The sequence below is a fragment of the Alligator sinensis genome, unplaced genomic scaffold (genome assembly GCF_000455745.1).
Source record: "Alligator sinensis unplaced genomic scaffold, ASM45574v1 scaffold451_1, whole genome shotgun sequence".
NCBI classification, from domain to species: Eukaryota; Metazoa; Chordata; order Crocodylia; family Alligatoridae; genus Alligator; species Alligator sinensis.
Window position 1 is genome coordinate 746,448 of NW_005842097.1, and position 21,681 is coordinate 768,128.

Here is a 21,681-nt window from a genome sequence, read left to right on the forward strand (position 1 = left end):
GGGTTTTTTTTTTTACATTTTATTAATACATCTGCATTAACAGAGGAGCCAGCTTATTCATTTTCCTCACTGCGCAGTCTGGCATTTGGATTGGTGATCTTGATTGCAAGCTGTGCTGCTCTCTCCACAATTACCTTGCGGTTCTTAGAGGAAACGTTATGAGCAATCTCTGCACAGTACGACCTGCACAATAACAAAGGTTAATCTAGCATTACAAATGCCTATCAATACACAATATCTTAATAGCAGACAGCAAAGCCAATTCAAGCCTTAAGAAAATTCTTGTTACCTGTAGCTAGCAACAGCCACTATTTATATAGTGCAAACTAGTGGTTCTCAACCTTTTTCCTACTGGGACCTATTTGCAAAGGTTCGTGGCCATCCCTGGCCCCGCTGGTGCTCCTCACACCCAAGCCACCACCCTCTGCTCCCCTGCCTCCAGCCCTGCTGGTACCCCTCACTCCCAAGCTGTAGCCCTGCTAGGGGAGCCCCCAGCTGCCCCAGTCCCATTCAAGCCAGAGTACAGTGGCTGCAGGGGCTCCAGCTCATGCAGGCAGCAATGGAGTTAGCTGGAGGGGAGGCCTGTGGCAGCCCCTGCCCTAGGCTGGGACTACCACAACATGCCATGCCAGCCAGCCTGGTCACAGCCTATTCTGCCACCCTGCCACTGCAAACACCCAGCCTGGCCTCCTCTCTCTCACGCACCCTTCTCCCTGCCACAGTTTCAGCACTTTCCCAGGATCAGCATTTCTCAACCTGCAGCTGCAACTCTCCGAAATCTTCTTGCAACCCACTTTTTGGTCATGACCCACAGGTTGAGAAATGCTGGTGTAAACTACACACAGCATACCTGTACTTTAAAAAGGCAAATACAGAAGGTGAACTGAGCACATAAGCTCTGCATGGGAAGAGAACAAAGTTTCAAAGTAAATTCTAATAACAGGGTCTGGGTTTTGCAAAAATATTTTGTTTCAAGAACTGTACATTCAATACGCAGTGTTATGCGATGCTGATCTCAATATGTGATTGACTAGCTGCCTTTATCAGCCATGCACAACTGCATGTCTGAGTTTAATAGTGCTACTAGGACATGTCCACCACAGAATTTCTCTTATAACAAAGGGAGCTGGACAAGAAACATTAATTAAAACTTAGATTTTAAAGGCATTAGTTGAAAAAAAAAAAAATATTACTGCTAGCACCAGTTTAGATTTGAATGTCATATTTTAAAAAGCATTCTAAAGTCTGAACAGCCCTCATGTCATTTTCTCATCTACACAGATGAGATTAATGCCAGGCAGCATTAATCCTTATAGCAGAAGAATTAAAAGTCATGGAATAGCTCATGACAGCCTTCTCCCCGAATACCACCACCACGCCTCTGTGCCTATTATCCATAGTTGTCTCCTTCAAATTCCAACTGCATACCGTTTCCTGATCCCATTTCTGCACATTTTCCCCCAGGACAGCCACCAAGACAGGCTAGTGCTGGGCTAAGCAAGCACAACTCTAGTACAGACTGCTGAGTTGTATCCATTTACATCAGTGGTGACTTAAGCAGAGGAGTCTGTCCTCCCCTGGACAGTTCCAGTTCAGCAAGTTTGTTTTCTGCTCACTTTCACTATAGCGGTATATGCAGAAGCGTGGATAAAAACCATGTCCTGTATTGCTGGAATTATCTGATCCATTTAGGAGGTTAAGAAGTTATTGTTTAACAAGTTCTATGAGACTTGTAAAATCTATTAGAAATAGTTTGCGTATATTAGTGCCTCTACCGCTTTTGCATTTTTAATTAAAGAAAAAGCATGCTTCTAAAAGGAAACTTTATAGTTACTGTTTTTTAGCTTCTCACTAGGACTAGGCAGTCAAGGTGACCACATTAGAATTGATCTCTAGCACTATTCTCTCTCAAAGCACAGTTTGTAGGCAAGACTGAAGTGAAATTCAGCCCATTGTAAAAATCAGACACTGAATCCAGATGTTACCCAACACTCCACCATCGTGAATTACTCCATTAATACCCATCTTCAAAACCTGATGAAAAACAGAGCTCTTTAAATACAATCTCTATTTTTTCCTGAAGAGGACCATGCATGCTGACTAGAACTATTTAATGTACTTAAGACAGCTCAACAGGAAGCAAGTCAGGGTGATCCAACCAAGTTCTGCAGCTTTCAGGCCCCAATCTGTCAAAGTCATTCCAGCAAAGACCTCCTCATCCCCCTCAACTAGCCACCGTTTTTCTACACTAACACTAAAGGCTTCTCTGGTCATTATTTTGCCTGCTTCCAAGAACCATGGGCGTAAGTTGGCAGAAGCCACACTTCAGTTGTGGCTGGAGAGTAGCTTGGAATGGATACGATAGCAGCAGGGATCTGACAGACTGCTGAGGAGCAGGCAGAGGCATTAGGGACCATGGTTTGGCACCCTTCGAGGCCTGTCTCCCACTTTCTGCTCCAGGGTAAGCGCTAAGGGGGCAAGGAGGTCGAGCATACTTGGACAAGTATACTTGTCTCTAGGGGCCTTGCTGCTGAAATTCCCAGTATTTATAGCACGCTAGTGCCTCGGGGCTGTCACTCCTGGGTAGGCTCCAAACACTGTATAATGGCAGGTTACTTCCCCGAGTCAAGTGCAGCACAGGGAGGTAAGAGCAGGGCCCAACTTGTGTAAAAGCCAGGGGAGCAGCTCCCTCCCTTCAGCATTTGCTCAACTGCTGCTAGATTTTGGTCATTTCACTGTATTCCACCCCCCCCCATTAGCAACTTACCTCTGGCCCCAACCTCCTGGTCTGACCGCTGCCACTGACCAAACAGCACTGGCGCATCTAGGCAGGCAGCTACCCACCCACCCCTCTTAACAGGGCTGAAAGCTTGTCTTCACTTACTTGTTACTCATCATAAGCACTTCGAGCTCCTTGACGTTGTGGACCAGGAACTTCCTGAACCCAGTGGGCAGCATGTGCTTTGTCTTCTTATTGCTACCGTAACCAATGTTGGGCATCAAGATCTGGCCCTTGAATCTCCTGCGGACTCTGTTGTCGATACCCCTCGGCTTACGCCAGTTGCGCTGTGAACGATGCGAGAACAATGTTTTGACCCAACAGCATGCCCAACGTAACAGCCTGGGCTTAACTGCACATCGCTCTTTGCAGAGCCAAGCCCCCCCCTCCCACCGTGCGAGTCTTAATCGCCCCTTCACATATGGTGTTTTCTGGGCTTTAACTCTGCATCAAACAGCTCCCTGCGCAAGCTCTCGGGAGAGACAGGCCTACCTTGATCTTGACATAGCGGTCGGACTGGTGGCGAATGAACTTCTTGGTTCTCTTCTTGACGATCTTGGGCTTCACCAGCGGCCGGAGGGCAGGCATGGTGTCTGCGGGGTGGCCAAAAGGGTGAGGCAAGGGCAGAGACTTCCCCGCCCGCACCCCCAATCTCTGCCCTAGCCCAGCCTCTGCAGGGCCCCGTGTCCCGCAGCCCCCCCGCCCCCCCCCGCAGTCGCAGCCCTAGTGCTAAGGGGGACACCAAAGAGCCCGTACTAACAGTGCTAAAGACCGGGGCTCTGGAGGGCCTGTGTCCCGCAGCACCCACTTAGCACCAGGGCGCATGCGCTGCAGGGCAGCAGAGAGGCCCAGCTCGTGGCTCCGCTGCGGCAATACGGGGCGGCGGCAGCGGGGGGTGCCGCCCGCAGCGCGGGGGAGGCGGCGGCAGCGGGCTGCGGGCGGCCCCGGCGCAGGATGGCGGCGGATCGTACTCACCGGCGGGAGCGCTGCGGCCACCGCGGCAGGCAGCGCGGAGAGAGGGAGGGGGCGGCCCGCGGGGGGTGATGGGAACACTGCCGCGGGTCCTGGCAGGTCAGTGCAGCCGCGGGACGCACTCAGCGGAGGTGGGGTGGGGTGGGGTGGGTAGCCGCGCGGCCGCCAGGCAACAGGGGAGCTACGCGCAGCTTCGAGGCGGTTTGCTGCAGTGGTGATGTCAGCCATGGCCACGCGTGGGTTTTTTCCCCCGCTACAATATCATCAGGTAAGTTATACCGAGCTGCCAGGATCTGGCCTTCAAGCACCGTCGGCCATTTATGCGCAGGCGCAGAGGGTGGTGGAAGCCATTCCGCCAGTACTGCTGCCAGTACCTGAAGCCCCCTAGTGGCATGGTCTGGGTAGTGCTGCATGGAGCCCGCTGGGTGCGGTGTTCCTCTTCTGCACCCCTCGCTGCTCCGGACGGGAGGGGTTGGTGCACTAAAGGGTGTTTGACGTAATTGCTTTTAACAGTGACGTGATAATGAACCTTACTCTTGACATAATCAATACCATGTGCTGTACTGGCTTCAGTTGCTAGCTAAGGACCTGCCATGGGTGAGTCTTTGCACAATAAATGTAGACCAACCATGGTGCAAAGTAATGATCCTCCTGCCATAAAATGGTCACCCAGCCATAAAAAGAGCCAGCCTGCTACAGAGTTAGTGCTTGAAAATGGGTGACAACTTTATAGCTGGTTTCTAGTCAGCTTTAATTTGAACATGTGGCAGGGCCCTTGGAGAGAGGAACAAAACTTGATAAATTTCATCTAATGCAAGTTTCAATTTGGGTTGTCTCATCAGAATATCATTTTATATTCTTCACTTGAATATGAATTAAGGTCTTCTGAGGATCAGCTTGAGGACTAGAGGTTGCTGGTAAGTGCTTGGTGTTTGCCCTAACCATAATGTACTATGCCCGGACTAAAATACAGTAAATACAGCCCAAGCATCTGGCAAAATGTACAGCAAAAAGGCCGCTGAGTCCAGTTCTCGTGATTTCTTTACATTTCTTCAATATTGAGGTAAAAGAAAAAAAAAGACCAGACTTTTGTTAATCCTTCCCTGGTTGCTCAGAGATGCTGCAAATGGATGTTATACTTATTCATGCCCCACAGATATGTCCCATTCCTTACCTGTGTGGCAACAGAATACGTTTGTACAAAAAGGAACAAAGTTATCTAAGATCAACAACATTTCCTGTGACATTGCAAATAATTCCTTTTTTTGAAAGAGCATTCCCATTCTTGAGCTGAGGCTGATCTTTACTCAAATGATATGCATCTTTGCACACCTTTCAAAATACCTTTGTTTGAATGTGAACTGGTTCTTTTCAAACCACAGGCACTCAGCGTATCCCTGCCTCGCTCCTCAGGTGTACAGATGGAGTAAGTGCTTGGTTCAAAAACTGGCTAATTTGGGACATGAACCCTGTCATTCCCCACCTAACAGCATTCCAGTGCCTGCCACCAGGCTCAGCTCACCAGGAGAATAGGTCTGCAAGGCACCTCTCTGAAGTCATCCAGGCCACCACGTGCAAGAGCATTTCAAACTCCCCCCTTCAAAACTCTGATAGTTCTTCAGCCCCATCCCAAATTGAAAGTGAAAACATACTATTAACAGCAGCCTGTCAGCATCGGAGCTGTGAACTCTTATTTGTCCCATAGGTGCCATGCAATGATTTAACAGTTCTGGTCATCCAAAACAGAGTAGACAAGGTCTCTACAACCAGAACATCCAACAGTCTGGGGTCCACTACAGCAGCAGAACAACTCCAGCCCCAAGCGTGCAAGTGAAAACAACTGTCCTAATTAACCTAACCTTTTTAGGAGCTACAAGGTGAGGTACCTTCTCAGGGGACCGGGCTCCAGATCATCCTATACCGTTCTATAGATCAGGGATTGCTCCTCTCCCCCTCTTCACAAGTCAAAGCTTTACAGCTAACCAAGCTTACAATTGTGCTTGAAGTTCAGCATATGACTGGGCCTTACATTTACAGCTTATCACCTCACATTTACAAATTCCTCTTCAGTGGTTTCAGATGGAGATGGTCAACACTGAACTAAAAGCTGTAATTTAGCAAAGTAGAGCTACAGGGAAATTTCAAAGCTAGAAAATGTTTGGCATGGCAGTATTTATTTAAACAAATGGATTCAGATTTTCCTCTATTTCTTCACTTTTTGTGCCAGTGGAAAAAAAGGAGGGGAGATAAAACACAGTGCAAAACAAAACAACCCAACACTCTCCTCTTTTTACTTCCTCTTGAAAGAAAGTTTGGAAACATCTAGGGAATGGAAAATTAAGGGGAATCCCACTGCTTCATTTTTTCCATGTGTAAGTATGAAAAACACTGAAGTGTTAAGTGCTTGACACAATGATACAGGTTCCCCCCCACTCCGAGTACACAATCCAAAGCATCCAAACAGCCTGATTTAAAACCCCCTTCCTATTTCAATGTCTTATGTCTTAAGATCATGTGTCAGTCACCCTAATTCACCAGTACAAACCTGGATGACAGAACTTCATTTCTGATGCAGAGAAACACCAGAGCTATGGGGAAAATTAAGTTGGTATTGTTAACTAGGAAAAAGTTTGCCAAGGAAGGAAGACCTGTATCATTGTGTCAAGCAGTTAACACTTCATTTTTTTCATATTTACATATGTAAAAATTGAAGCAGTGGGATTCCCCCAGCTTTTCCATTCCCTAGATGTTTCCAAACTTTCTTCCAAGATGAAGTAAAAGAGGAGAGTGGGGTTTTTTTGCATTGTGTTTAATCTCCCCTCCTTTGTTCCACTGAAACAAAAGGTGAAGAAGTAGAGGGACATTTGAATCCATTTGTTTAAACAAATACTGTAATACTAAATATTTTCTAGCTTTGAAATTTCTCCGCAGCTGTACTTTGCCAAATGACAGCTTTTAGCCCAAATCCCAGAGGCAGCTGGAAGCAGGAAGAGGGACTGATGAGCAACTGTGCAGAGTCTTGTTGTGATTCTGGACTGCAAATCCCAGAGATCTTGGGGGCGCACGAAGAAGAAGTGAACACACAACCCATGCTGGCCTGTGTGCCAGAGAGCCATGCTCTAGCACTCCCCAAGCTCCTGGCTTGAGCTACTGCAGGCATGTGGGCTGCATTTCCCAAATGAAAAGTGAATGTCTGTTCATTCGCTTATTGGTTCAATCTTTGCAGCTTAGACTAACCTACAAAGACTGAATCAATTCAGCCTTGAGTTTTTTGACTATCTGTACTTAGCCCAAAGGAACATAATGGCTGTAGGAACATAACAAGGACTTTGCCCAGCGTTTCAGAACAAGTTATTTCTTACTTTAATACAATGGAATACTTTTATTATAGGCAAAAATAATTTTTTTTTCCATTTTCCTCCTTTGTTTTCTTCACTGCTTTGGTACCTGTCTTCAGTCAGAGTTCAGTCTGGTGCCTATGCCTCTTCCATAGCTCAGGGGCTGTTCTCTGATTAGCTGACCTACCCACCCTGCTCCAGGTAAGCTTGTATGACTATGGCTGGCCCCACCTGTTAAAAGAGGATGCTTCTCCTGCCCCCAGTTTCCCACCAGATTCAAAGAGTCTGTGTCAGAATCTGTAATCCTAGAAATAGACCATGCTAAATCTGGTTGAATTCTTGGACACTGGGTAGTGACCCAGGTAGTCACTTCCAGTTTTATGCCCCTCTATTCCTGTGATCAATGGTTTCCTATACCAGTGAGTTCCACAGCTTAACTGCATCTTGTGTGAAAACGAAATATTTCTTTTATTGAAGGGTTTTGTCTTTTTCACTTTTCAACAACAGTGAATTTCCACTTTTTCGTGCCTTGCAAGCCTGGGAGAGCAGAAGTTCCCAATCTACCTTCCTCAGATCATATGCTTATGTCCCTCCTTATTCATCTCTTCTCTTAAACACCCTGGTCTTTCTATAGTCCATAGGAGAACTGTTCAGGAAGAGATCATGAAGCTTTTTTTGCCACAAGGCTGTGAAGTGCTGGTTTCTGTTTCAGATTAGATTTGAAGTCCTGGCTTCCCAGAGGCATTTCGTTCTTTGTTCGCTTGCCCAAATTCTGACTCTGCTCAGTTGGCTGTAGCTGTATCATCAGCACTCTTCTCCGCGCATGCTACCTCCACCATGGTTCCTAATCCCCTTTCTGGCTGAGCTGGGAGTCCACAGGAGAACTGTCCCAGGCTTTCACCCCTTCTCTGTTCTTCCCTGAACCAATGTCCAATTTGGCAAACATGGAAGACTAAACAAACTCCCACCCCCATACGTCATGGCTGAAAATCCCCACTATAGCCTGAGGTCTTTAACAAGGGAAATTTAAAGAAGATGGAATAACCCACTTAGTAAAAGAACAGAAAAACATTTTCTACAATAGGTCACATATAAACTTAACTTCTCTATTTCGTTACTGTGCTACGCCAGTTCAGGTACCGATTGAAAAGTATTCTTCGGAGAATTCAAGCCACAGTCATAGATTTCATAGACATTTGGGCTGGAAGGGACCCCGGAGGATCGAGTCCAGCCCCCTGCCCCAGGGGCAGGAAGTCAGCAAGGATCATAGGATCCCAGCAAGATAAGCATTTCACCTGCATTAACAAATGGAACATTCTCAACGTCTGGATCTTTTTTCAGAGAGCTGCTATCTAATCCCCCGGGAAAGCTAATCCAGCGACAGATCTATGCATTGTATTCCACTTTTTGTTGATTTGGTTATGACCTAAGCAGAGCAAGTTTCCAAGGAATTCCAAATACGTATTAGGTTGTATTTCAAGGGGCACTTTAAAACAAAATAAATATTCCAGTGATAGAAAAACTCCCCACACAGCCATTTGGTGAACCAAATCTAGGCAAGCAACCTTTCAAGCTGGTTCCACCCTCACCACCTTCTCTCTTGTATACTTCCTCTCTCCTGTCCCATCTTCAGTTCTGTCATTTTTCCACTTGTGGAAGAAAGGTAAGTGAAAAAGGTAAGAAAAAACATTCTAAGTAAAAAATAATAACCTCACTTTTAAGGGGGATTCTCTCTATTCATATCTTTAATACCAAACTCTTACGTTTTCCAGGCAGTACAAAGCCTAATTCAAATCAGGGGAAACTGGAGGAGCTGTATCCAGATTCTGCAATCAAGTGACACTGCAAAGTTTTTAACTTCTCCTCTTTGTTAAGTTCCCAGGTTTGGTTCAGCGCATGCCCAAGGCGATCATGTTTCTCAGAAGTGCTCTGCTGGGAATTCTTCTTTTCTGCATTCTCTATACAGAAACTACTCTGGCTGGCTCCAGTTTTTTAAGCCCTGAATACCCAAGGACACAGGTAAAATTAAGAATATTCTTCTCTTCTTAATCCAAACCACTTTCCCTTAGAATTACCACTTGAAACCAAATGACTTTATGTTGAAGCAATACTCAGAAAAAAGGTCAATCTGCCTCAGTATCATGAGGGATAAGGCCTTTGAGATTTATCTCAAATGAACATGAACCGTTAAGGCTGTATCTGCACTTGAAAGATTGGGCTCCTGAAGTGTCTCCAGCAGTAATAAAGAACTATAGTGTAGATAGGATTCTGATAATGTTGCCACTGTCTATCCCCATTCAAACCAAGATAAAACAATGGGAGAGGAAAACAACTTCCGCTAGTGAAACAGTCCGTATGGCAAACTGTAAATTTCCCAGCACAGACCAGGGTTAATTGTTTGCCTACGGAAAAAAAAAATTTACACTGGGTTACTTTTCAGCAGCAGAAAGATGCTAAGAAGCCTAACACCAAATTACACCGCCGGGGCACAGAAGGAGTTTTGGATACAGATGAAAAACAGGCAAAGGGACACAGCAATGAAATTGAAGTTAAGGTGTGTATTTTGCAATGGATTCAATGAGGCTGGGCGGGTGGGGTGGAATTGTGGCTTTTTGTTTTATATCGTCGCACAGTACAAAATGCAAGAAAAATTTGTCACGAAAGGTAACATATATTCATAGTCAGTTTGAGCAGTTAAAACGAGCGCTTGAGACTAAATTGTTGATAATCTTAAAATCTGAAGAGGCTGAGAATTATTGCAAAGAATACAACTGCAACCTGCTACCAACTTAATACCAATATTTATTTTCACTGTAGAATTCCTAATATTTTACTTTAGGATTGTTTTCTTTCAGTAACCTCATACTTTGTTGCAACGTTTGCCCATAACAGCTGTCCACAGCAATCACTGTTGCTCAGGTAGAGAGTAATAATTATTTCAGGACAAGCTGATGTTTGGAGAAGACAAACCTTCAGGCAGTTCAGTTACCATACTTCTTTTGAAGATAGCATACAATCTCTGTGCACTCAAGAGCAGAAAGAATTTGAACCCTCTTTAAAAGGAACGGTTAAGCCATTCTTTTGATTTGGTGTTTTCATTTTAGTGCAATGTCCCCTTTGAAATTGGTGTCAAGATAACAGAAGGACAGTACCAGGAGTATGGACAAAAGCTCGAAAGGATCTTAGAGGACATGCTTACAGGGGAGCCAAAAGGTATTTTCTGCACCATCAAATCTTTCAGAGAAAGAAAAGATTGCCAGGCAAGCTTGCCAAAAGGCCGTTACCTATTGTGGGATACTAAACCTTTACACCAGAGATCAGCAGCCCCTGGCACACATGCCAGAGCATGGCATGCAAGGACATTTTGCTTGGCACACCACTACCCACCCGGACTCCACACAGCTACTGCCAGCCGCGCAGCCTGGGCTGCTCCCAACAGGCAGCTGGGAGACTGCAAGCAGCCTCGCTCCATGGCTGGGAGCAGATACCCAGTCTGGGCTGGTTGCAGGGGCAGCACCAGCCTCTTCCTGGTGGAGGGGCTATGCTGCTGGTGGGAGTGGGGTGGGCTCAGCTGTGCAGGGCAGGTGGTGGTGGCCCAGGCAGTACTGGGAGGGGTGGGCTCAGCTGCACGGGATGGGTTGTGTGGCCCAGGCAGTGCTGGGAGGTGTGGGCTGTGGCCCAGGCAGTGCTGGGAGGGGTGGGTGGTGGCGGCCCAAGTGGCACTGGAGGAGTGGCTATAGGGTGGGGAGCCTAAGACAAATTTGGAGGTGCACGGGCAGTCACCGCCAACAGAGCTGGAGCCATGGCTCCGGAGTGCTGGCATCAGCTCTGCTGTTGGCGACTGCATGCGCACCTTCAGGCACAAGTTGGGGAAGGGGCCCGAGGCAGCACACACATGCATGCCTGCCTCCGCATGGACAGCAGTGGAGGGGCCAGGGTTGCACTGCCCCAGCCCCACCACCCTGTGCTCCACACATCCAAGAGGATGGTGGGGGAGAGACCTGGGGTTGCGCTGCTTTGGGCTTCTCTTCCGCCCCAAGGGGTGTGTGCAGCCATCACTGAGACTCTGGAGTGTGGGGCACAGGGGCACTGCTGGGAAGGGCTTGGGGGCAAATAGCCACTCCAAAATTCACCATAGGGCCTCCCCCCAACCCTGCACCACCAGGGCCACCACCACCCACCCTGCCCCACTCCCACTCAGGTGGTTAGTGCTTTTCTCTTCTCTATTTTTCCTCTCTCCTCATCTTCTATTTCTTCTCTTTTTCCTCTCTCTTCTCTCCTTCCTCTTTCTCTCCCTCTTTTTCTCTTCTTTCTCTCTCTCATCACAACATGCTTAACAAAAAAATACACAACAGAGGTAGTATATGAAATTTTATTCATTGTCACCAGGTTTGGAATTTTTAGAAAACCTGGTATTTACTGTAAAAAAAAAAAAAAAGCAACATTTTGTAATTATTAATTATATTAATATGCAGTGTGTCCTGCCATGTACCTCCCGCCCCGGCTTTGTTTTTTTGGCATGCTGGCACTCTGGCCCCTTACAAGGTAGACATTGTAGTTTTTTTGGCACTGGCCAAAACATTGCCTACCTCTGCTTTACACTATGATTTCAGACGGCCACTAGCCATTTTGGGTGCCCACTATGAAACCCTGTAAAGAGGCCTATTTTTTAGAAACTGAGTAAGGAAGCTTTAAGTAACCTTATGTTGAGCACCAAAATATGAAAATACTAAAAAAAAAAAAAAAAAAGAATCACAAGCCACTTTTGAAAAGTCAGTATTCCCATATGCTTTCAGCCAGTATCTTTTTTTTTTAAACCAGTAAAAGGCAAACAAAATAATTTTGGATGCAAAAAGAGGCAAATTGGCTGACTATACCACCACATCAAAATCAGTCATCTTATTTTTGTGTTTGAGACCCTTCATATTTCTGTGTTTCTCTGCTCATCCACTCGTCCTTATTGTGTTGGCTCTTTACCCCCTATTCTGCCAACAATGCCAGCTTTCATCACTCAGTTGTTTGTCCTTGCTATAAATGTCTTTTCACTGTTTGCCAACACCTCCTATAAATGGATCTGAAAAGCTACTTTGCTGTCCTTCAAATCCCTTCTCAAGCCCTACATCTTCCAAGTCACATACATGTCTGCCGCTATAAGCAGCAAGCATACACAAACCCAAATCAGTGTCTTCCTCTCCTTCCTCTTCTGACAAGACTACATTGACAGAAGCCAGATCTTGGTTGGGCTTCTGGGAATTACAATATAAAAACCAAAATAAATCTCTGTCCTTTGCCCTTTCAGAAATCCAAGTGGAAAACTGACAGGAGTTGAAGGACACCAGCAGCACATGATGACCTTTATTACAACAAAACTCTGCTTTCGAGTTGTACACCTGATAATATTCTTTTAAAAAACAGATGCCTGGGGCTGAATAGTTTACATTTTTAAACCATTTGGGTGAGAACAGACCTTTTTGGGAGGGAGGCAAGAGATTAAATAACTCGGTAAAGAAAACCAGCAGCCACCTGACTTCTAAGTTGTTTTACTTTTATTTTTTTCTTAATTGTATCACAAATGTTCTAGGATGTGTTTGGAAGCCATTTGGACCTTTTCTGCCAATGGAGGGAGAAGACTTGTGTATGCTTCTGCAACCGAAAATAAAAGTAGTATTGAAACTGCAGTAATTTTTTGCCATTTCTAAAATTATGTGAAGAAACTAGATGCAAGTTTGAGTCTCTGTTATACACATCAGCTTAATATGAGGAGCTGCACATAAAAATAACCCTCAATTAGCCTAGTCACTTTACTCTGTTGTTGATGCATCTGTTTCAAAGGGTATCACACCCTCTCACACCTCTTCTGAAGTTAGTGAGGATCTAGCTGTCATTTTCATTAGAGACAAACTAGTGCCCTTAGTGGTTCTACAAAGAGAACATCAAATTATATTTTCACAATGTAATTTTCACAGTGTAAAAGGTATAAACTGTCCCTCCTTTGAATGCATCAAATTCATGAGCGAGAGCTGCCCTAGGAGCAGGCAGTCCCCACTACTGAGATACACTCTCATGCAATGGTGAGGATGGTTTCCCACTCAACTGTTTCTCTCAATTGGCTGACTTAAGAGAGACCATGTGTCTTTAACAATATTTTTAAAGGGAATACTTAAAAAAAACCAACCCTATATATTCCAAAACCTTCATATAAAACAGGAAGCAAGTGCCTAACTGATGCTAATATCAGAATGGAAAATCTGTGAAGCAGAGGGGTGGAATGGAACTTGCCTTCGTACCATCATTTCAGGGTTCGGAGATGGGTTTGGAATTCCTGCCTGGAATGGAGGCTGAGCAAACAGGCGGAATCAATTTACAGAAATGCATTTAGTTTATAGAGATCCATGCTCATGATTTTGCAGTCTTTCTTAGAAATTTTTATTTAACATTTTTAAATATTTAAATTTTTTTTAAAAAGTTTCAACTGTAGTTCCAAATATTATTTAAAAAGTTACTACCCCTTGTTAAAAATGTTAAAAAGTCTTCTGAACGCAAGGATAAAAGTTGACATGAAATAGTAAAAAAAAAAAGAAAAAAAAAAAAGAAAGAATTCTACAAAAAAAACCTGGTTTGAGAACTGTATTTATCAAGGTTTTTGGCACTTCTTTCACAGAGGCACTTGTCTTCATAACAGTTTGATCGCAGCCCCACAGAACCACCTTTGGGATGGGATTCCACAAAACAAAATACAAGTCAGGTTAAAGAGGGTTGTTGTAATGTATAGCCAAGCTTCGTTTCTCCTGAAATTAAAACCCACCGCAGCCATAAAATTATGTGTAGGTGGATCAGCTCTAGCAGTCATAACATTTTGCTAAAAAAGGTTTAAAAGCTTATTTAGTATCTATAGCACATGCACTTCATTATACCTTTCAAGGAAAGGGGTCCATACCTAAACAACACCAACTTAACTGTGTACAGCGTTTTCATTGTGTTGTGCAAGGAACTGGGTACAGTTTTGCATCAAATTCTCTGCTTCAGTATTTTCTCTTTACTGCATGGTCTCAGCAATTAGGTGCTTTTAGAGGCTATGGTTGATGCCCATTTACCCTTTGGGCTCTAGCTGTTCTCGAATCATTCAGGTCAGGAATGGTTCAGGAGTTACAAGCTATTTACTCTTTTGAATGGACCAATACCTATAAAACTGGACAAAATTCCACATTTCCCAACACTAGTTCTCCTTGTCTTCACCTCAAGGAAAACTGATCTCACAGACACTGGCACCTTCTCTAGGGGTGTGCTCCAAGGGGAGGTAAGCCAACAGGAAATTAAACGGAGATGTGAAGGGACATGGATAAATAGAAATGTGTAACTCTTATGAGGCAAGTGGAAATGACAAGTCAGGAGGGGCTAAGTGTCACCACTGGGACCAGAGTCACAGGATGTGATACAAGTGTCCCTTCAAAGTTTCTCCCTGTTTAACAGCAGTCTTCCCAACCTAGGACTTCTCTACCTTAACTAGCGCCTTCCTAGACATCATAGAGACTCTTTGTGTTCTGCCTTAAATTAGCCAGGGTGAGGGAGAGTGGTAGGCCTTTCAGATGGGTGATTTCTCTCACTGTGTGCAAGGCGAGTCCTGGGTGAGAATACTGGCACATGCTTTTGGGAACCTGCGAAAACATTAAAGAAAGGGCAGAGTCAGGAACAGTGAATCTCTTCAACTCTGCAATACTCAAGACTAATCAGAAGTTACCTTCATGTTAAGCCTTTTATTTGGGCCTGGACACTTGTCAGAAAGCATCTTTCCATAATGGTGTTTGATGCTTTGGTTCAGCCTTTTTTCCCAGAGCACTTCATAAAAGCAGCTGCCAGCAAATAACCCACGTAAACAGCACAAGAGGCCATAGAGGCTGGAATACATCCCTGTCTTAAAAGGACAGCAGAGAAGACAAAACTTCCATTTTTAAAGTTCTGTCTGACAGACCAGTGCAAAATTCAGTACATCAACCATAGATGGACAATGGGCTGATTTGGTCCTGCTGGAATCTGCATCTAGGATGCAAGAGTGTCTACAAATTCAAATCTGAGGCTTGGGTACTGTTTGTAAAGAGAAGAAGCTACCAGGCAAGAGAGGCTAAAACTTGCCTTCCCAGCCATACACTTTTTGGAAACCAGGGGCAAAATATAGGCCTACACATGCTTCTAGCTGCTTGTTTGTAGGTGTCCTATCAGTCAGCCTCAACATGACGGAAAGACCTTGTAATCAACACTGGAGAGAAGAGTTACTGAGCATTTTATAGAAACATTCTTACCTGTCTTGGAAGGAAGTATGGAGCATCTGTTTCTACAATTATTCTGTTCAAAGGGATTTTCCTGACAGTCTCTCTTGCTTCAGCGGCAGATGAATAGGTCAGCAATGCAGTGAATCCCACCGAAAGATTTGGGAAATGCTTTAGCAATGGCTCTAAGACATTGTAACTGCCAGTAAAACAGTGCCTAAAGGTTAAGAAAGTGTTGGTTATTCTCCAAGGTAACAACTGTCAGTTCTGAAAGAAGGTGACAGAGACCAAAGAAGATTACATAGTAAGGATCCAAAGAATCCTGTTGGTGTGTTTATATATTTATTTTACAAATCCCATTTCAAGTCTCAATGTTCCAGTGGAAATGGATTCTATCAGCCACAGACTTCTCATTTTGCCATTCCCTGCAATAGAATTCTGGTTTCATTTGTGATTTGTACAAGTGTGATTTTTTCTTAAAATAACCAAGCAAACGTTTTAGCATAAAAGAAATGTGATTTGGCGGCACTTAAATGAGTTTTGGTATCCTCTAGAGGACCACACTTCCCTCTCTCTCTCCCCCCTCACCCTGCAACCTGATCTCCACCCCACCCAGAGCTGCAGCACACCCCAATGCCCACCCTGCCCAGAGCTGCAGCATGCCCTGATTCACACCCCACCCAGAAGTTGCTGGCTGCATCCGCAGCTTATGCCAGCACCCTCCTGATGTTGTGGAAGCAGCCCCAGGCAGGCGCTGGCATCAGCTATGAACGTGGCCAGCAGTTTCCAGGTAAGGATTGGGATGTTCCCACCCCGACTGGGGCTGCAGCATGCCCAGTTCCCCACCACACCTGGAACCTGCCAGCCACATCCACAGGTTATGCCAGCACCCACCCAGCCTGTTGGAAGCAGCCGCTGGCAGGTGCCAGCATCAGCTGGGGACGTGGCCAGCAGGTTCCTGGTGGGGATCAGGGCATCTGCCCAGGTCCACAGCTAACACTACTGTATCAGTCCTGGGCAGAAGCAGTCCTGCCGGCCCGACCAGCACAACAGAAACAGCTGTGCCCACCCAACACCATGCGGCGGCTGGAGCTACTGGCTGTCTATGGACTGGACCCTGTGAATTTGTGGCCACCTGCCTGTGAGCCAGGTACAATCAGTTGGTGGAATGGATTCAGCCCACAAACTGTATTTTTCCCCACCCCCCAGCCTAAAGGGAATAAATCACTTTTACATATCTTAATTTAAAAATTAAGAAAATCAAAATGGATTAGAGAAAAAAGTTTCCTCTCCTCACAGATTTTTTTACTTTCACTCTGTTTTCAGTTTCCACCCCCGGCTCAAAGTCACATTCTTCTGTGTAAGTGAGGGAAAGAAAACCTATAAAAACCTAGTTAAATTTCTACACATTTGATTATTTGTCATTTTATTCATGGCAGTATTAATGCTGACCAATACTGAATCAAAAGTGCTTTTTAACATAGTGAAGAGAGCTAGCTACCTGTGTATCTTGTAGTCACTGGGCACAAACTTTTTCATGATCTTCAACAGATCATCATCTGCCTCTCTGCAATGTATTACTAAGGGTTTCCGTAAGGACACTGCCAGTTGCAGCTGCCTTTGAAATACCTGAATAAAAAATAAAGTCAGAATTAAGACAGCCTTAAGTTTTACTGGAATTATTATAATAGAAAAGAAAATACGGAGGCCAGGGGGACAGAGGGAAGCACTTTATTGAACTCAGTTGATTTCTAGTAATTCTACGTTTTAAGTCAGGACCTTATCAGACACAGCACAGAGGTATGATGGTAATGGGTAGATTAAATTTCTATTAAAAGAACAGAATGATTGAAATTTCAATTCCCTGAACCCAGCCACGTTACATCTACACTTTCAGATACACTGCCCCACAACTGCCATCCTCATTTAACAGATGGCACAACTAAGGTGCAGAAGCATTACCTGATCTGCCCAAGCTTCTTAAGGAAAGCACAAGCAGCTGGGATGCAAACTGATTGTTCTTGATTTTCACTGTTGTCCATTTAATCATGTTGCTCCCCTGCTGTATTATAGGGCACTTTATCCAGATATCCAGGTATTGACATCTTACTCATGGTCCAATTCACACAATGCTATCATGGTTTTCTCCTACCCTAAAGGCAATATAAGGCTATAAAGTTATCCTACCATATGTATGGGGAAGAAAGGGCTTGAAATTCACAGGCGGAACTTAGAAATAAGCACAAATAACGTAATAAACTAGAAGTTCAGCTCCTTACTTTGTGCTGTGTGGATACATCTGTAGAACATTTATATGAATAATCCAGTCCCATTTCTCCAAAGGCAATAGCTTTAGGGTGCCGCATGGCTTGTAGGAGGCTTCTTTCGTGAAATTCAGTGTAGTAACGTGCAAAGTGTGGATGACAGCCAAATGCTCCCCAAACCATGTCTTCTTTTAACAAGTCCTCCCACAAAGAGTCCCTCAGAGTGCGAGGGTCACAGAAGTCAGTTATACAGCCTTGAAATTCTTTGGGAAAGGAGCTGTGGTAAACCCCTCTAAACTTTGCAAAGGTCCCCTTAAAAGACAGCTTGGAATACAGCATATCCAGATGGCAATGGGTATCAACAAAGCCTTCCTCCAAATATTTAGGCAGCTCATCAGGCACTTCCCTGTTCATGTATTCATTACTAAAAGAATCTGACAGTCGGACTCTACGGACAACGGGAGCACAGGATCCCACTTCCTCCCTAGATGGTCTACTTCTTTCCCTGCAGACCACAGAAGAATCACGGGAACGTGATCTCCAATGTCCACCTTCAACTGGTGACTCTACATCTTCAGATGCATTGAAAGAAGCATTTGTTGCAAGTTCTACAGAAATGTCACAGAGAGAATTGGTACCTGAGCCAGTTAGATAGGAAGTATCCTGGCTGGGGCTCAAAAACGAACAACACTCAGGTGGTTTGGGACTACTCGTCCAGCACCCTACAGAGCCACCCCACATGCAACTATTCACATTAGTAGGATATGTTAAGTTATCACTTAAAGTTCGTGAAGTCTCCAAAATTCTTGGACTATTAAGCTGTGGAAGTGAATCCTCCTGGGAGAATCTAGCCAAAGATTCTACATCTTCTACATCAGACCAATCGCTTCCTACAGACGGGTTCTTCTCTGGCATTTTTTTCTGTTCAAACTGTAAACCAAAAGGCAAAAATCACAATAGATCAACAAAATAAACTTAATTTTGTGGACAGTGAATTGCAAGAATATCAATTAGGGCCCCGCTATGTGTTCATATGCAAGCTGGAGAGAAACCAGCTATAGAATTGTTACATTTTTTTGTGATAATTACTTTGCATGTGTAGCTGGTCTAAATGTATTGTGTGATTAACCAATTGGTTGTACGATAATTACTTTGCACATGTGGCCAGCCTTACTTGGGATGTGTGGCCAGTCAAATTTATTGCATGATTAACCAGTTAATTGTATAATATATGTAACACATAGCAGGGGCCTTAGACACTTAGCTTTATAGACCAGCTGTATCTTACCAAGAACAGAGCAATTCCAGCAAGCACATCAGTTTCAGGCTAGACTAGCATATCTAGGGTAGAGGCCTAGGACAATGGGTAAAAAGGGGCAGCAGAAACTTCTTTCCTTTCTTGTGTCCTTGTAACAAGGTATTTTAACATAATTCACAGATTCATTGGAACCTGATAGGGTCATGCTGTGAACACTTCCGCTATGTCTTCACACTTGTGACCTCTGGGCTGTCAACTGTGCGCTTTGGCACCCACTGAAATATACTGACAATCTTTAAATACTGTACCTTATCACTGCCTAATGCAGAGAGGTATACTTTGCCTTGAGTTCAGCTACTCTGGTGCCTGGAATTTTTCCAGCAGAAAATAGCTCATCCAGGAACTGAGAAACTAAGAAGAGACTCCTTTTGCGCAACCGTAACTCTTTGTTGTCTATATCTTCATAATCAGCATTTCAGACTTCTACACTGCTTAGACTACATTAATGTAGAAGACAACTAACTACAGGATTACACATGAGAGGGTATCAACCAAGGCGTGCTGGACTCTGTGTATTACATGGCAGCATGGCTAAACTTCACTGCTTGCTAACAAGGGCTACCTTCCAAACCTGTCCTGAGTCAAAGATAAGTGCCCCTACATTCATATTCTTTATGTATTGAGGAAATGGAGGATAGCCATTGATTTCTATCCTAATGGCACTATTATCTAGTGGACAAATCAAGACAAATTTTCAGTAGTGGTCACTTACTAGATTGCACCCTGTTGAAAGAGTTCTTCATTTTGTCAGAACTTTTATTTTGCTCATTTAAGATTTTAGCTAGTAATATCTCCAATCCCATGCCAGTGTGTCTTACTCAAGAAACATTATTTCACAGTTCAACATGCGCACTCTCACCTCAAGGCCATCTTCTGAACTCGAAGAGGGCTCATCAACAAATACAAGCTTCGAAGGGGGTTCTGCAATAACCGTCCTCTGGAAAGTCACAGGCTTTTTTCTGGGGTCACTCAAAATGACAACTGACCTAGCACAACTACTTCCATCTGTGGCAGTTTTCTGTCCATCTAAGTCTAGTGGGAGATGCTGATCTTCTTCAACCCTTGGAGCTGTACAGAAGCTTCTTGAATTGCCACCCAACTGGCAAGGCTTTTTTCTATGGTCAGGGCTTTCAGTCTTAACTTCATCTGATGGAGGTGCCGTCCTTCTGGGCAGTTGGTTTATCAAGTGCCCAAACACACCCTGGAGAGCCTTAAGATATATTACTGTTGATCCTTGGTCCTTCATTCTCTTTTTCCTGTGACTTACAGTCTCCTCTTCTTCTGAAGCACCCCTACTTTCAGTCCTTGGTGCCAAGTTACAGTCTGCATCATCCTTGGATTTATTCTCAATCTGTGTAATAAATGAAAAATGATATTACTCAGTTGTTCATTAAATACCAAGTCATTTTATCAATCACAAAGCATTTATGTTTGAGGAGTACTGAACTAAGAATTCCTCTCAGGATATGACAAAGGTGACTAATGTGAAACCCGTTCAGGGAAGCTAATGGATCTGGCATCTGATGGAATGTCCTGAGACCTATGGTTTGGAGACTACACCTACGAAAATCACAATCTGCTTCTTTTTCTGAAAAAAACATGGAAGCCAAGAGGCTGCACAGGTAACTGCAAAACCAGCCTAGTTGGCAAAAGCAGAAGTACCTCTCTGGAAGAGGATTACTTCTCGCCATTGCCCCTCTATACACCACATACTGTTTTCAGCTGAAACACTTTTCAATAACTTTCTATTAAGTCCCTAGTAGCCAGTTCTCCCCATCACATTTTCATTTCGCTCCTTTCTGCAAACTCAGGGGACTACTACATGCTACACATTCCCCAGGGGGCTGTTACTCCCATCTCCTTCAGCACGTCTTGCCTTTGGGGTAACACCACTGGGGTTTCTAAATTAGCTCGTCCTAGTGAAGCCACGATGATACCATTTGGAACGCTGCATCTGATGAAATGATCTTGGGTCCACAAAAGCTTGTGCTCTATACACACACCACATATACATATATATGCATGTACACACATATACTATATAAATATATGAGCACATACACACCCCCACACCATGCATATACACGTGCCTATACACATGCACACACGCCACATATGCACGTGCATGTATGCACACACACCACATATGCATGGGCATATGTACTTCCACGTGTACACATACACTATATCACAATGGTGGGTAAAATAGAGCCTGCAGGCCGGATCCAACCCACCAAATGGTTGTATCGAGCCCATTGGCAGCTGGTGAACTTAGCCAAATAATTACCCATATACTATATACACGTGTGTGTGTATATACACACACACACACATACATACACACACACACGTGTGTATGTGCACACACATGCATATATGTATGTATACACACATATTGTGTGTATGCACACGTGCACCACACACACACATTCCCCACAGGGAAACATGTCTGAGCTGCAGTAGAGTCTGCCCATCCGGGACAGACCTCATCAGCCCTCTTTGGACACCCAAATGTGACAATCACCGAAGACAACCATCCTCAACTGCCAGGGATTGCTGAAGAAGACCCTCCCCCTCCCCATATACACATGCACACACACACACACACACGCTGCATATGCATACACACACGCACGCGAGTGTATGTGCATATATACGTGTATATGCAAGAGCATCCATATGTGTGCTCGCGTGCGCGCGCACGCACACGCACACACACACACACACACGCGCGCGCGCGCGCGCC

The 21,681-nt window shown here is 44.6% G+C and overlaps 3 protein-coding genes across 7 annotated transcripts; 1 reads left to right on the forward strand and 2 right to left on the reverse strand.

Annotated features, from left to right (window-relative positions):
* RPL32 (ribosomal protein L32) lies at positions 1 to 3,882 on the reverse strand. Its single transcript, XM_006024138.3, has 4 exons — positions 3,755 to 3,882; positions 3,272 to 3,372; positions 2,885 to 3,066; positions 1 to 183 (listed from the first exon to the last, which is right to left on the reverse strand). Exons 2-4 carry the CDS (start codon positions 3,365 to 3,367, stop codon positions 54 to 56), a joined length of 408 nt encoding a protein of 135 aa, XP_006024200.1. The 5' UTR covers positions 3,368 to 3,372; positions 3,755 to 3,882; the 3' UTR covers positions 1 to 53.
* Positions 3,715 to 13,785, forward strand: GHRL (ghrelin and obestatin prepropeptide). 5 transcript variants are annotated; one of them, XM_025204772.1, is made up of 6 exons: positions 3,915 to 4,019; positions 4,594 to 4,668; positions 8,965 to 9,108; positions 9,530 to 9,643; positions 10,194 to 10,302; positions 12,389 to 13,785. In XM_025204772.1, exons 3-6 carry the CDS (start codon positions 8,986 to 8,988, stop codon positions 12,406 to 12,408), a joined length of 366 nt encoding a protein of 121 aa, XP_025060557.1. In that variant the 5' UTR covers positions 3,915 to 4,019; positions 4,594 to 4,668; positions 8,965 to 8,985; the 3' UTR covers positions 12,409 to 13,785. The 5 variants fall into 5 exon arrangements, with proteins under 5 accessions (XP_006024198.1, XP_006024197.1, XP_014375678.1 ...); XM_006024136.3 differs by lacking the exons at positions 3,915 to 4,019; positions 4,594 to 4,668 and adding an exon at positions 3,715 to 3,850; XM_006024135.3 differs by lacking the exon at positions 4,594 to 4,668 and having other exon boundaries at positions 3,898 to 4,019.
* Positions 13,786 to 13,929: 144 nt separating this feature from the next.
* On the reverse strand, positions 13,930 to 21,226 carry TATDN2 (TatD DNase domain containing 2). The gene is made up of 6 exons (XM_025204791.1): positions 21,170 to 21,226; positions 19,795 to 20,286; positions 17,633 to 18,547; positions 16,855 to 16,982; positions 15,387 to 15,570; positions 13,930 to 14,744 (listed from the first exon to the last, which is right to left on the reverse strand). The coding sequence occupies exons 1-6, from the start codon at positions 21,224 to 21,226 to the stop codon at positions 14,604 to 14,606; spliced, it is 1,917 nt and encodes a 638-aa protein (XP_025060576.1). The 3' UTR covers positions 13,930 to 14,603.
* Between the last annotated feature and the right edge of the window lie 455 nt (positions 21,227 to 21,681).

Excerpts from the sequence above, each read along its gene's own strand:
- RPL32 (XM_006024138.3), bottom strand. The coding sequence starts at position 3,367 with ATGCCTGCCCTCCGGCCGCTGGTGAAGCCCAAGATCGTCAAGAAGAGA. Across the intron at positions 3,067-3,271 it reads ACCGCTATGTCAAGATCAAG|CGCAACTGGCGTAAGCCGAG; the intron begins GTAGGCCTGTCT and ends CATCGTTCACAG. Across the intron at positions 184-2,884 it reads GTGCTTATGATGAGTAACAA|GTCGTACTGTGCAGAGATTG; the intron begins GTAAGTGAAGAC and ends GTTATTGTGCAG.
- TATDN2 (XM_025204791.1), bottom strand. The coding sequence starts at position 21,226 with ATGGGTAATTATTTGGCTAAGTTCACCAGCTGCCAATGGGCTCGATAC. Across the intron at positions 15,571-16,854 it reads AGTGACTACAAGATACACAG|GCACTGTTTTACTGGCAGTT; the intron begins GTAGCTAGCTCT and ends CTTAACCTTTAG. Across the intron at positions 14,745-15,386 it reads CATACTTCCTTCCAAGACAG|GTTCCCAAAAGCATGTGCCA; the intron begins GTAAGAATGTTT and ends ATGTTTTCGCAG.
- GHRL (XM_006024135.3), top strand. The coding sequence starts at position 3,969 with ATGTCAGCCATGGCCACGCGTGGGTTTTTTCCCCCGCTACAATATCAT. Across the intron at positions 4,020-8,964 it reads CCCCGCTACAATATCATCAG|TTCCCAGGTTTGGTTCAGCG; the intron begins GTAAGTTATACC and ends CTCTTTGTTAAG. Across the intron at positions 9,109-9,529 it reads CTGAATACCCAAGGACACAG|CAGCAGAAAGATGCTAAGAA; the intron begins GTAAAATTAAGA and ends GTTACTTTTCAG.